We start from the raw sequence: 15,953 nt of genomic DNA on the forward strand, positions 1-15,953 counted from the left end.
CACCTAAGCAACGTCCCGGGCCTAGGTTCTATATTCTCTGACTTTTTTGCAAGCCTTTGTTTCATTTTTACCGTGGATTTACGCGGAATATGTCATTCTGTTGGGTTGACGCAATATTCAGTTTTCTTTTTTATGGCTAAAGGCAGAAGCGTATGTTGAGGTTAGGTTGCTGCTGTGGTAATCGTAGTCAAAGAACATCGTAGTGAGGGAACTACTGAAAAACTGTTCTAAGAACATGCAGACTTTAGTGGTAAAATATCCATCTTTGTGTATTAGTTAAGGTACATGTATTAGTGAGCTTTTGCTTGGAAGTTATCTGCGCTCTGTTTATCAACGCTGAGCTTTAAGCTCGGCAGCGTCTGTTTCCATGAGTGACATACGTGTGCGAAAGCTTGTGCCTCTGCCAAAGATCTCCTCCCCACAAACCGCATTTTACTAGGTTTCACACTTTCTACATTGTGTTCTTTAATGCTCGAGACAAAGGGATAACATAAAAGGGTTAATGTGTGCGTCCTAGCCAGGTAGTTCAGTAGCTCGAAGCAAATATAATGAAGGTGCATAAAAAGAGTTAACTTATCCTTTGTAAAGAGAAAAGGGCTGTTGATTTTGGAAAGGATTGTTTCTCTAGCGGCAATAAACTTAGAGAACTAAAGTCAATTGATAATAAAGAAGAGTTCATTTAAGAAGTTTCGGTGGCTAATGAAAATTATGGGTTATACGTAAAACAGAATTTTACTTTCAGATGAATTTTTTTTTATGAAAGAGTTGTAAACTGGTTAGAAAATTATCGACTCTTGAAACGTTTAAGAGATTTAAAAATAATATATTTTGACCATAAGGTCAATTTGGAATTTAATTAATTAAGTGAAGTGTGTTATATCCGAAAGGACTCATTATAGTAAATTTCAACAAATATGAGCTTTAATTTAAGCCAAGCGAATGTTGTAAAAATATATATACATATTTTTTTGATCAAATACCAAAGCAAAGCTGCTCAAACAATTCAATTAATCCAAATCGAACATTTTAAACGGTTTCTCTGCTTATATAAACCTAACCTCTCATAGTATAAGTTAGCAACTTCAACAGTTGAAGGCTCCGCCCATGCTAAATAAAATGAGCAACTGTTAAAAATGAAGTCAATGGCTGTGCATGTGTGTGTGTGTGTGTGAGTGTGCGTGTGTGAGTGCGAGAAAGCTTAGTTGCCCTTAACGTGCGACTTTTAATAAATAACCGAATAACGAATAATATCAGAGCAATGCAAATTGAGCGGGCCCCAAAATTGAGCGAGCGCGCGCCAGTGAGAGAGAGAGAGAGAGTAGGAGCGAGAGCGAGAGTAGCTCATTCATTGAATACTAACAGTGCGGCTAACAGCGCATTAACAGCGACTCAGACAGTCACTGTGACTCAGGTAAACTGAAGTCGTGAGAGCGCTGCACCATTGAGTGCAATCGACTTGCGCTCTGTGACTGTTGGTGTTGTTGTTACTGTTGGTGGTGGTAGTAAATATATGAGTACGCGATCGAGTCAGATGCTGAGACTGTGATTTATCAGAGAGCTACAAAAACATGTTACTGCTGCTAGTGGTGGTGTTTGTGTGTGTATGTGTGATTGGAGTACTGCTAGCCGCTGTTGTTGCATGTATATAGAGACTGGGAGTTGGCCAACCGAGCGACACACAGAAATGCTTCTTGCCAGCGACGAGTTTGAGCAAGAAATCAGTCGTCAGCTAGTAGCCCAGGTGTGAGTTACACACATCGTGAGTACAGAGCGCGTTGCGTGTATCTTAAGCCGAAACAGAGAATCACTTCAAACAGTTCCCAACGTTCAATTCTACGCAGCGACTGCTAAACAAACCCAAACAAAAAAAAATTAATACAATTTAAACAGACAGAGACTGATCCACACAGATCGCATAGTGCTGAAAAAGTGTTGTGAAAATACAAATTAAAATCTAAAGAAACTGCCACGTGCAATTAAAAAGTCATCAGCTATAAAATACACGACTTCCATACGCAAAAACCCAAACAGAAGAACCCAAGGTAAGTTTGCAAGATCTGTGAGGAAAAATATAAAAAAACACGCCCACGCCCAAAGTCAATTCACGTTTTGTTTTTGTCTACATTTGTTTTTTTTTTACTTTTCGGCCGGGTCGCAAGCAACGGCATATTTTTATGAGCCCTGTTTGCACTACTTTGATTTTTTACTGTTTCATGCGAAAAAATTGACACAGACACCCATACACCCATATACACACACACACACTCCGAGTTCAGTGCAGGCGAACATCTTTATACATTTTTTTTATTTGGGCGCAAAAAAATTGCCAACATATTTTTATGACACAACGTCAAGGTCTAGGACTCTATATAATTTTTTAGGCGTAATGACTTCATGTAAAAAAACACGCACACACACACGCGCACACGCAGACACCGTTTTCTACCTGCACAAATTGAAACAACGCATAGGGTTGCATAATTCCCGGCAGCTTAAGTTTTTTGCCTGCCCACGCAGATGATCATAAAAAAAGAAACCGTGTCTCAATGTTTTGCCAATTTTCGCCAACTATTTCCTATAAATGCTTATGCCAGGAGTAGCTCGAGCATCAGTCACACAGCAGCGCAGCAAACGAACAGAACGCGGAAAACGATACGAAAAGTGACGGAAATTCGATAAATTATCCGCAAAGAGCAAAATTTAAAAAACAAACACAACTAACTATTTTAATTGATAAACTTGGCTAGCTGCCAAAATGGTGTTCAACTTGGTTAGTTTCTAGACAGCTAAAAGCACGCACAAAATGGATTATCAACTGAACTGAACCCGCTCAGAAAAGTGCAAAAATTGCTAGTGAAAAAATTAAATAACTAAAGGAATATATAAAAAATAAAAAAGTGAAATCAATTTATTTTATATCAGGAAAAATCTATTCACAAAATTAGTTTTTGGCAATGCCCAGTTCTTGCACTTTTCTCAGTGGGCAGCTCTTTTGAAATAGGCTGAGCTATTTTTGCTATCAATGGATTAAGCTTATGCTAAAGTTATATTTCTCTTCTTAACTCAACAGATGAATCAGACGTGCAAAGTGTGCGGTGAGCCAGCGGCGGGCTTTCATTTCGGCGCCTTCACATGCGAGGGCTGCAAGGTAAGTTGCGCATCCATGCAAACACACAGCAAACCATTTGGCGCTGTTTGGCTACTTGTGGCCCGTTTAGCTAATCCAATGCTCTGCCATCTCTCTCTTTCTCTCAACTACAGTCCTTCTTTGGACGCTCGTACAACAACATAAGCACCATTAGCGAGTGCAAGAACGATGGCAAATGCATTATTGATAAGAAGAACCGGACCACGTGCAAGGCCTGCCGTTTGCGCAAGTGCTACAATGTGGGCATGTCCAAGGGCGGCTCGCGCTATGGACGTCGCTCCAACTGGTTCAAGATACACTGTCTGCTGCAGGAGCACGAGCAGGCAGCCGCTGCGGCAGCTGGCAAGGCGCCGGGTCATGCCACCGGGTCGCCCATGAGTTCTCCCGGATTTGGTGACTTGGCCGCGCATCTGCAGCAACAGCAGCAGCAACATCAACAGCAGCAGCAACAACAGCATCAGCATCAACAGCAACAGCAGCGTCATCCACACCTGCCGCCGCTGCTTGGCTATACTGGCTATCATTTGCCGGAACACTTTGGTGCACGACATCCGGCTGATGCAGCCGCTGCTGCCGCCGCATTGCCCTTCTTCAGCATGATGGCCACACCACAGTCGGCATTCCAGCTGCCGCCTCACTTGCTATTCCCGGGCTATCATGCCAGCGCTGCTGCGGCGGCCGCTGCGGATGCTGCCTATCGCCAGGAGATGTACAAGCATCGCCAGAGCGTAGACTCCGCCGCCTCGGCCGAGTCGCACAGCCGCTACACGCCGCCAACTGTGGCAACAGTGGCTCAGCAGTCACAGCCACAGCCAGCGGCATCGCCCATTGACGTCTGCCTGGGCGCTGACGATGATGTGCAGTCACAGCATAGTCACAGTCACAGTCAGAGTCCACACACCATACACACGCCAGTTGCCATACGCGCCACGCCGCCGCAGCAGCTGCTGCCTGGTTTGACGACCGCCTCGCACTCCAGCTCCGCCTCGCCCACACCCAGCAAATCGCAGAGCAGCAGCCCACTGAGCTTTACGGCCAAAATGCAATCACTTTCACCTGTCTCCGTGTGCTCCATTGGCGGAGAAACAGCAGCAGCGAATGCAGCGGCATCGGCAGCCGCTGCCGCCCAAGATGGACCCATGGATCTGAGCATGAAAACGTCGCGCAGTTCGGTGCACAGTTTCAATGACAGCGACGTGTGCAGTCTGCAGGATGAGCACGAGTTGGCGCCGCGTCGCAAATACTATCAGCTGGAGGCCGAATGCACCACCATCACCAACACCACCAACAGCTGCAGCAGCAGCACCAGCACCAGCAGCAGCAACAGCTCCACATCCTCCACAGAGGCAGCCGTTGCCGTCAAGCGGCAGAAGCTCAACCCCATTGGCGGTGAGTCGCCGCCGTTTGGCGGTTTCGCTGTGACCCACAATGCGTCCAGCGCCATGCGCAGCATCTTTGTGTGTGTCTAGTGTGGTTGTGGGTGGAGCCAAAAGGCAATCAACTCATTTGCCTCGTCGTCGTCGTCGTCTGCGTCGTTGTTGTTGTTGTTATTTTTTGTGCGTTTAGTGTTGTTGGTATATATATTTTTTTGTATTTTTATCTTTCGTGTGCGGTTTGAATTCGATTTGCGCCGTCGAAATTGAAATTTTTATGGACAGGTTTGAGAGCTGCGCCTGCGCTTAGAGAGTTGAAAAGAGACGGCTATAGCTGCAGCAAGCACACACACATACACACACAAACACACACACACACTATTGAGCTCAAATCCAAAAATTATTTTTACAAAAGAAAATGAAAAAAGTTTTAAAGTTTTTGTTTAATAGTCGCCAATTGTATATATGTTTTTTAAATATTAAATTTAACTAAATTCGAATTGTATTTTATAGAAGCAACAAACTCTAAACCCAATCCAATCAAAAAAAAAAAAAAGAAAAAAAAAACAAAACATGTAAGCAAAACCCAACCCACCAAAAAAGCCCTCATTGTATTGTACATAAAATTTGTTTAGTCCTAGTTTGATTTTATAATTGATAAGTATTCTATTTTAGCTTTTAGTATTTGATCTTAAGATTGGCTTTTAAATTGATGCAAGAAAATAAATTAATATGAAAATGATATATATTAAAACTTTTATTTATGGCTGGGCCTTAATCGATTCGGTTTTGTATTTCATTTGAAGCTGAACCTTCAAAGCAAACCCTATAAATTCAATATTATATTAAACAAGGTAGAAACAAGTCGAACACCTTGAATATATTCTTCTCATTTACAAAATAGAAATATAAACTCGGATAGAGATTTGGAATCATCTTGAGATTGAATAAAATGATCTTTTTCTAGACAGCCTACTCATTTTCCAATTATGGACTATTTCATTATATTTTATCTCATTAAGAAAGAAAATTTGAAAACATTTATAAATCTGGGAAAAAGCAGAAAAAGAGCTACTAAATACCTGAAGAATTGATTTGATATAAATACAATTTATATTTTAATATTATAAAAATATATTTCTTATATATGAAGCTTAAACGTGAGCATTCAATTTATAGTTTAAGGGTGTCTATTTAAATGCAAAAACAAGCTGAGCATCAAATTTGTGATTCGATTTGGCTAAAAAGCATTTGATGTCAAAATTCTATTCAAGCTTTAGAGCGCACATATTCTACGACACGATACGATCAGTTCCATTCCAGAATTGATTGCCACGCGGCGAGTTTACTTTGTACTCAATCGTGGCGTTTGTATCTGAGACACGGGCGACAATTGGGGCGTGGCCAGAGGGGGGCTGGCGTTGTCAACGCCAAATGGGTTGGCATAAATTCATCAACGTAGCGACTGAAACATTTGTTGCAAGTCGATCGACGATCGTCAATGGGCGATGGACGATGGGTGATAATAAAACCGATATAGTAATGCTTAAGTGCCGGTCTGCCGTCTAATGCAATGATTGCTGTAAATTAAAAATGCCACAAATGTTACGCACAGATATTTGTCGTGAGGCCCCCGCTGCTTGATATGCTGTGGCCAGCATTATGGGTCTATGGCGGTTACACTCAGAAAACAATTTACTTCAAAATAACAACATGGCTGGAATGTAAACTCTTGCGAGAAGCTACAGAAAGTAGATATTGAATATGAGTACAAAATATCTTGTTTTTAGATAAATTGTACTTGTTTTATGTGATAACCAACCCAAAAGGTCGGCTTATTTCGCTCAGTGCATGTATCCAGTAGTCGTACTTATATGGGCTACTTATTGTTTGCATTGAGCCCGAAAAAGAGGCCTATAGACTGACTGACTGCGAGTCAACCACGTGCTGCTTCAAATAATAAACTTTATATTAACACATACAAAAGTCATACGCCTCGGCGTCGGTCAGAATTTTAATCACTTAATTAGGCAGTCGTCGAGCAGTCGCCCCCGAACTTTGTTTATGGGCTGCCCCAGACCAGACCAGACCCGACCAGACCACAGAGCCGCCAATGATGAATGGTACGAAAACTATGCAGGATCGGACAATGCGACAATCGGACGATCGGACGATCGAACGATCGAACTGCCTGCAAATATCGTTTACGAGCACATTGTAAAATGTGGCTATGTCAGAAAAGTTGACGCCTTAACGGACGACAATAAACAATGAACTGAACCCGAGAGAGCAACGAATGTCATCAATATGCATGATGAGCTGCTTGAGAAGGTGGTGCTGTTGGTGGTGGTGGTGATGGAGTTGGTGGTAGTGGTGGGTGCAGGGGCCAGCCGGGGCGGGTTGGGTCTCTTAAAGCCAGCGCACGCCATTGTGCGTTTTGTTTTATTTGTTGTCGTCTTAACTGCCGCCCGATCACATTCCAATGTGTGTTTTGTCGTCATTGTTTCTAAATTTATTTTTATAGTTTATTAAACAGTCAATAGTAGCACAAAGCCAACCAAAATTACGAACTAGCTACAGTGGGGCGAAACTTACATACCCTATCCGACGCAACTAAAACACAATGTGTGGTAAAATATTATTATGGATAACAATCAGTTTCCTTTTAATTCTCAACTGGTTAAAGCTTAATTTTAGCTTTACATAAAGAATAGCATTAGCTATATAAACATATTTTAGTGGAATAAAACGATACATCAACTATCAGCTGCACTAGTACGAAATGTATATAGCTAGACAAGTTCGTTGCCTAAGTCTTTTGTTTTTTAATTTTTATTTTCAGCTGTCAAACTGAAAAAGTGGTTCATTTGTATCGCTGCTCCAATCTCTCCAATCAAAAAGCCATTTAGAGAACAAAAGCCAACCAAACAAAATAAAATCGATGCGACATAGAAAACAAAATGAAAAGTATAACATTTCAAATTTTTATTGACTGTCAAAATGCAGGCGCCAAAATGCATTGACCGATACGGGAAGATAGATAGACAAGGTAGAAAACAAGCGGGTCCGATCAAATTACGTTAGCCCATTGGCGCCAGACTCCAATGCTGGGCCTGAACGCCAACCTTAGCTAAGCGTTGAGAGGCATTTAAACGCTTCAAAATGGTTTATTATGTATGCGACATGAAAGATGCATTATTAATAGAGTTACGACTCAGATATTTATGTATCTATGTATATATATATATATATATATATATATATATGTGCTTGTGTGCACTTTTCAGACATGGGTGCAGAGTAAGTTATGAGCACATCTTTAAAAATAGTGCACAACAGCTGGTGTTTTATCTAGTCGTAGCCACTGCCTTGACTTTAAAGTACCCCTTATAGTTGGGAACATGCTTATTAAATTATATATTTAATTGCTTGGCGCGCAGTTCTAATAATGCATCATCCAATCAGCTGTTAAGAATTTGCATTTGAAACTGACAGCGAACGAAAAATTATTGACACATGATAATGGAAACATGTTTTAATGAGAAATTATGCAAAACATGGCCAGCACACACTCACACACACACACACTGAGCAATTTTTCAACTCGGTTGGTTTCTGTGTCCGGTAGCGGCCTTAATTACTGTCCAAAGCTTCCTATAGCAGCCCATAGCTAGCCATAGTTTCTACAGTTTCTATATGCCATGTTTGGGGCGTGTTACGCTGTCTGACAAATAGTCAAAACAAACTAAGTATATGATGGTATGTCATATCTTTTTGTAGACAGCTGCCAGAGAATCGCTTTTATGTGCACGAGTGTGTGTGTGTGTCTGCTGAAGAGCCAGAGATCGTATTATTAAGATAAACTCCAAGTTGATGCCAAGCAAGTGTCAGCTAGACAATGCAGGAAGTAATTGCTATATAATGGAAATAACACAAATAGCCTATAATATATATACACATAGCATGGCTTTTAAATGGGAATTTATACAAAAATTATTTCGAAATAAATCATATTTTTGGTAGATTTCTGTATATTGCAGCTTAAATATTTTATTTAAATATTTATGACTTCTTTTGAGGAATTCCTTTATAATTGTAAAACACGTTGATTGATTTGCCTTATAAATTGATTTTCATTTCCGATGGAAATTTGTTACTTTTTGCTAAGAATCGAAGTGCTATATAAGATAGCTATCATTAAGTGTAAATCTTGTCGATTCCACGTAATTCCTAAAGCTGCCGAGCAAGTCTAAACGAGAGGTCAAGCGATCTACAGCATTTAGGCATCCAAAATACACACATCAATTTGAGTTACTGCATTTGAATGCCATCAAAAGCTATCGAGTAACGGTCAGCTCCATTGTTTCACGGCAGCGCCAAGAGATCGACATTAACCCATTTAAGGGCCGCCGAAAGTTAAGCAAACACTGGACCACAATCTGGGAACGATCTTTATTGATTTTGGATGCCCACAAACAAACTTGAGGTGCACATTTTGAAGTTTCATGGTGCGAGCGGCGCTTGGCTCACACGATGCTCTCGGCTTGTCAAGGAGCAGTTGAAGGAGGGGGAGCAGGCGCTGGCGGAGGCATTTTTTCGTTCAGCTTTGTAACTTTGGCTGGCGCTGGTAATTAGTGATCTGGTGCACTTGATATCCAGCTTAATTTAAACATTTCGTACACACCCAGAGCCATGCACACGCACTCCAACAAATCTGCTGTGGCACAGAGTGCAGGTACCTCAATTTCACCTCACTGCGCTCGGCCACAGCAGCTGCCAGTCACAGTTCGCGGTTCCCAAGTTTTTTTGCAGTTCCAGAGCCCTTCCTTAAGCTGCGTGCAGCGCATGCCATTCGTTTGTTGTTGTTGTTGTTGTTGTTCGCTTGATTTTGTTGTGTTCTCGTTTAAACGTTTATTTAACTTAAACGAACTTTGCGTGTCGATTAAAATGCAGCGATTAAGGTACGATGCTCAACATCCAGGCCCACAGATCTCAGAGGACTGGCCACAGCCACAATCGCAGTCTCCTCTGTCTTGTGTCTTGATCATTTCTGGCTCGACTCCAGTGCGTGTCCAGTGAACTTGCGGGTCAAGCTCAAGTCAAGCTTACGCATGCCAAGCTGGGCGCATTAGTAGCATCCAAAAGTGTATCTGTATCTGTGAATGCGAATGTATCTGTATCTGTGAGCGAGTGCTTGCTTGACCTGTGAGTAAATCCTTTAGCATGCCTCTGGCACCCAGCACTTTCTCTGCGTTCAGCTTGCTCTTAACGACAAATTTGCCCATTGTTCTGGCTGATGATGTCCTTTTGTCTTGTTTGGATGTGTGTGTGTGTGTGTGTGGTGGGCCCCCCTGGAACGCAACAGGACCACAGACCGCACACGGCTGCTGCGCCACAAATATTAATTTGTGCTTCCAGCACCTTTCGAACGATCTTTTCAGTCTTTCCTAACGAGTCCAGAGAGCTGCGAGATGCTTATCGCAATCGTATTGTAGATCTGGCCATTTGCTTGTGTTTTTGTTTTTTTTGTTATTTTTTTTAGTGTTTGGCTTATCTTGTTACCCTTAGTTTAGATTTGAGGGCCTGTGGTCCACAAGTGATTTTGATAGCTCGTAAAGAACTCAAAAATTGCCTTCAGTTTACGGGAAATAAGCCGCGTGCGTCTTACGTTTAGTAACCCGACACTGGAAAACTAACGACCACCGCAGCAGGAGCCGATCCAAAAATTTATGTTGTAGCTCATTAAATTAGTGTAAATGTGGGCTTGTGGTGTGGGTTAAGGAACAAGCTGGGGGTTAGGCATTAGAGGGAGTCCAGCAGCTGCTGCTCTGCCTCTTACAGGTGGCAAAGGCTTAGTCATTTATGCATCATTAGAACAGATAGCTAGCAGCCTGCTCTCCATTCGTCAAGCTATGTGTGTTCTCACCAAAAAAAAAGAAAGAAAACAGCTTGGCCCAGCAATCAGCGGCTCTGACACTTAAAGCTTCTTCAGCAGCTCGCAACACTTATGCGAACGATCCACGGTTTATTGTATGGTTAACTGATATGCTTAGTGCACGTATTAAGACCAGGCAGCAAGCAACCAGCAGCCAGGCAGCGAGCAGCAGCCGCCGCTTGGAAGCTGTGCAGCAGTGTCACTGTCAATGTCATTTACTTGGCAACCAGGCCACATGCACTTCTTGGCCAGGCTAAGGCGAGCAGCCAGCCAGCCAGATAGACAGTCAGACAGCGAGCCAGACAGCAGTTCAGCTGCTCGAATCTCTCAGCCTGCAGATCGTGTGATCCATTACCAAACGTGCGCGATCGTTTGCGCCCGTGTTAAGTGATATTTTTGTTTCTTCGCCTTCTTTTCGCCAAATACCCTTACGACAAAGGGACAAACTAATTGGTCATATAATTTGTGGAAAGCACTTGGCAATCACACGAAGTACATCAAATCTAATCTGATTCTCTTCTAAAAATGTATTCGATTTGCAAATTAAATTGAATTAAATATTTAATTTAAAAGGGATTTTTCGAATTTGTCTAGAGTATTTGGTATTCGTGCTGAATATGTTGAATTTGGACTTTTATATTGCTGCAAAGCTCTTCAGCATTGCAGCTTCAACTTCTTTTTTGGTTTTTTTTGCATTGACATTTGGTAAATATTGCCAAGGCTCAGCACACAGCATGAGCCGGGCCCAAAGCCAACATCCCATTGTTTGAGAGTGAGCCTCCAGAGTGAGCTGAACCTGTGGACTTAGCTGCTAGCTGCTGGCTGCTGGCTGTTGCCTGGTGGCTGCCAATGACTTGATTTGATTTTTATACTTGACTTTGCTCTTTTCATATGCAGAGCTAGGAGATCGGCCAACGAAACCGAACCAGAACCAGAGCCCGAACCGGAGCCAAAGAGCCAAGCAGGCAAAGCCAGAGGCACTCAATCAAGCCGCCTTTAGCCGGGAATTGTTTGTCTAGCGCACTTCGCTGGGCAACTCAGCACCTACCTCAGCACTTGTGGCCATCAACTGGGACCCGATGATGGTACTGGGCAACCTCTTCAGCACATTCTAATTAACTGCTCTAGCTGGTCAACACAAACGCGAGCAGCGAGCGTTTTGTTTAGCTGGCTTTTAACTTTTTAACTTCTACTCTGTGTATTTTTTCTTATTTTTGTTTATACCCTGTACCCATAAAACGGTTATAAGGGAGTATCATAAATGGTTTGCTAATGTATGTAACGCAGATCCATCGCTGCATATACGTGTAGATTTATACGTTGCAGCAGCTGTAAGGATGTATAAGCTGCAAGATCTCGGAGACTTTCAGATTGAATGATAAAAAGTCTGTTAAGCCATTAACTTGAATCTAGACTACAGTACGTTCGGCGCTCGTGACAAACAAATATATTTTGATCTATGCTACTTCGTTTTTTTTTGGGATGATAGCATAATAAGTACAGCACAGGGTATTTTGTAGGCGAGCATTCTTGACTAGCTTTTTTTACATTTTTTTTATGACACTCAAAGTGACCGACACGACGCGTCGCACAATAAACTCCTTTCATGCCCGTGGCACCATCTTGTTAGGCGGGATTCCTTTTCAGTTTCTGGACAACGTCCACCCGTCCATCTGTCTATTCGTCTGTCCGTCTGACTGTCTGTCTGTTTGCACAACATGATCTGGGCGAGAGTGCAGCTTATTAGACCAACCTGGCCCACGTATTGTTTGCCAACCATTTGGTAAGGATGCGCGCTGCGGCGGTCAGTTAAGAAACGAACAGCGAAAACAACAAAAATCAAGCCGTTGCCGACAAAACTATTTGACAAATGCAAACAATTTTCCCAGCCTACCGCTCTGAGTTTTCCATGTAAAATACAATAGTTTTTCTTAGCTTGTTATTAGAACACTTTTTGAACTGCTTTTAACCCGCTTCTTTTCTTTTACTCTTTTTTTACCAAAAAGGCCACTTAGGCACGAAACGAATCAGAGTCCAACTTCTATAGCCTCCCTCTATGACTCCGTCTTGCACTCGGACTCCGTCTCCATCTCTGTTTCGGATCTGTCTTGGTGCGTTATGATGTAATATGGCTTTTTGACTTTTGTAGACATGATAAAATACAAAACGTTGCGTGGCAGTTATATTGGCTAATGGCCCGAGCGGCCTTTTAGACCATTTGTGAGTGAAGGTGTCAGTGAGGCGCGTTGTCTTCAATGAATGCGCCCAGTCGCGGCGGCGGTGCCAGATCAAAGCCAACCAAAAAGAGCTCTTGTTCTTGGTGGTGCTTTGTGGAGCTGCTATTGACCATCGGCTAGTGGCACAGCCAGTGCCAGTGTGGTGCATGCGCTTGTGCATTTGTTGTTGCCGTGTTTAGAGTTTAGCGTTCTGCTGAGATGCAAGTGCCTCAATAATAATGATCCATCTGTCTGTCCGTGTCCGTCCGTTTGCCTTCGAGATGGGCGCGAGTCGTGGTTATTCATACATGTTTGTGCTTAGCTTTGGCATTTACTCAGAGAATATCTCGGCTCTATACCTATAGATAGAAGCATCTATATATCTATATCTATATCTATATCTATATCTATATCTATATCTATATCTATATCTATATCTATATCTATATCTATATCTATATCTATATCTATATCTATATCTATATCTATATCTATATCTATATCTATATCTATATCTATATCTATATCTATATCTATATCTATATCTATATCTATATCTATATCTATATCTATATCTATATCTATATCTATATCTATATCTATATCTATATCTATATCTATATCTATATCTATATCTATATCTATATCTATATCTATATCTATATCTATATCTATATCTATATCTATATCTATATCTATATCTATATCTATATCTATATCTATATCTATATCTATATCTATATCTATATCTATATCTATATCTATATCTATATCTATATCTATATCTATATCTATATCTATATCTATATCTATATCTATATCTATATCTATATCTATATCTATATCTATATCTATATCTATATCTATATCTATATCTATATCTATATCTATATCTATATCTATATCTATATCTATATCTATATCTATATCTATATCTATATCTATATCTATATCTATATCTATATCTATATCTATATCTATATCTATATCTATATCTATATCTATATTTATATCTATATCTATATTTATATCTATGTCCATATTTCTATATCTAGCGTGATATTAATTTCTGTTGTTTCCAGTAATGTCCATCTTTAGTCTGTGCCTTTTGCAATTGCATTTGCTCATTTCGAATAGTCGTATGCATAATTCACGCAAACAACATCATGGGCCGCGCCCTGTTTTAAGTTTGGTTTGTGCCCTGCGCATGTCTAGAAGTTGTCCATTGATTGCCAGCCCCTTTACACGTCCCGTATGGGCATTGGCACAATTTGTATGCACGGATGTGCCTGGTGACATGTGCTTTATATATAATTTAGAGTTGTATGCTACCGTTGCAAGTTCGAGTGCCTGGTTCGTGCCGCGTCTTGGCGTGCTTTGGACGTCAGCCAATAAAGCGAGTTCGAGTCGAGGTGCGACCAAGTTCGTTGCCTAAGTCTTTTGTTTTATTCGCTGGAATTGGCGACTCATTTCCGCAGTTAAACGACAGTGGCATGCTAGTTTTATGTATACGCATTATCAACGGGATCAACCAAGGAGCGTTGCATTTCGTAGTGAGCAACAAAAATTACAACAAAGAAAAAAACAGGTGCAAAATCGGTAGCCAGTCGATATAACTCGATATCAGCGACAACAACAGATGCCAAAACTGCTGGCCCGACTGGCTAAGAAATGCGTGCAACTTGTGGCATGTTGAGACTGCGTAAGACGACAGCAACAACGACAACAATCGACTGCTGCCCGCTACCGGTGGGACAACGGGGGCAGCGAGCAGCCAACCATTTACAAGGCAATTAAATGCCAAGCATAACAATCGCAATCATTTGGGCTGAGTTTGACCCTTGAGAGATCGCCACAGAAAGGGATGACTGGTGGGGAGAGAGAGAGGTATGAGGGGGGTGGGGTCTGTTGTGAGATCTCTGGCTCTTATCAAATGCGGTCTATCGGTTTCACATTGCCCCATTTGACAAACAATTAAAAACGATTTAAGAAAGTAAAAACGCCTTTTGGGGTAGTGTGAATGGGCACAGCAAAAAAATAAAACAAAAACAAATTAAAGAAATTCGGGTAAAGAAATAAGTACCGCATCCCATGTTAATTAGCTGCCTAGGCGCCAGTCTACCAGCTCCAGCTCCAGCTGCAGCTCCAAGTGGTTGTACAATTAAAACGTGATCAGGCAGCAGCTACAAATTTGTCCAACACGCAAAATGTCGTTGCGTTGTTACAGACCGTCCCCCCTTTTCTGCCAACCTCCTCTGCAGTGCATGGCACAACAATTGTTGCATTGGTTTTTGGATTTGGTGGATTTGTTTTCGGGCTGATTCGATTCCCAGACATGGCCCTAAAAATAAAACTAGTTTTGCATACGTAAACACGGCTGGCCGAAGCCGCCGCCACCACCGCCGCCGCCTGTCTGCACTACTTCCCTCGGGAGCGACATAGACGGGGCAGCCTGCCGGCCTTAAAGTGTACCACACAGTACACTCCATGGGTCAGCGGAGTGTGGTAGGGATGGGGGCACACAGACGTGGATGTGGACGAGTGGCGTCAGTGTTCAAACCATTTATGAATTGTTAAACGCCGCTTAAAAAGAAAAAAAACGAGCAGCGTGCAGCAAGTGCAACAACTTGTCAGGGTGCAGACAGAGCCGGGACGAGTCGCGACGTTCTTTATTAGCTTTTTATTGCCACCAATCCAATAATTGGTAAGGGTTTCTCTCACTGCTGCCGTTGGCCAAATGTCATCACATCCGGTGCCCTGACTCGCGCTCGCACCAAATTAGTATTCTAAGTTGATGACTCCAACTGCAACTGCAACTGCAACTGCGTCTATCAGCGTGTAAAAAAGTGCCAGTTGCATAGGCCTATGGGGCAAGGGGTAAGCGCTGGGCACAACAGTTGGCCTGGGCCTGGCTTGCATTGATTTGAGTACCTGATTCGTATGCATTTATTATCATTAATATTTCTGTCGCTCATTCATTGCACTGGGAAATTTATGACCGTTGACAATCAGTTAATACTATCGGATATCTGGGGTAATAATTTCTAATGTTGCTGCAATCCAAACAGCTGTTACGCTGTGTGCACTCGTACGTTTCTTGGCGAGGATGCAACATAGAGTTTTTTGTGGAAGACAATCGAGCTGGAAGGAAGTTACATGGGCACTGCGTATAGGGTATATGGCGCGCCCTAGGCACTTCCGCTGTAACATGTGACGATGCTTGGAAGTAAGTGTAGAGCAATAAGATCGATAGCCAACTATGGAGAACAGATGAGTTGAGA

At 42.0% G+C, this 15,953-nt stretch overlaps 1 protein-coding gene across 1 annotated transcript; it reads left to right on the forward strand.

Annotated features, from left to right (window-relative positions):
- Positions 1-1,091: 1,091 nt before the first annotated feature.
- Positions 1,092-4,691, forward strand: LOC115757655 (zygotic gap protein knirps). Its single transcript, XM_030701825.1, has 3 exons — positions 1,092-2,042; positions 3,071-3,148; positions 3,262-4,691. The coding sequence occupies exons 2-3, from the start codon at positions 3,071-3,073 to the stop codon at positions 4,615-4,617; spliced, it is 1,434 nt and encodes a 477-aa protein (XP_030557685.1). The 5' UTR covers positions 1,092-2,042; the 3' UTR covers positions 4,618-4,691.
- The last annotated feature ends 11,262 nt before the right edge of the window (positions 4,692-15,953 follow it).

The sequence above is a fragment of the Drosophila novamexicana genome, unplaced genomic scaffold (genome assembly GCF_003285875.2).
Source record: "Drosophila novamexicana strain 15010-1031.04,08,12 unplaced genomic scaffold, DnovRS2.1 tig00000000-arrow-arrow-pilon, whole genome shotgun sequence".
Taxonomy (NCBI): Eukaryota; Metazoa; Arthropoda; class Insecta; order Diptera; family Drosophilidae; genus Drosophila; species Drosophila novamexicana.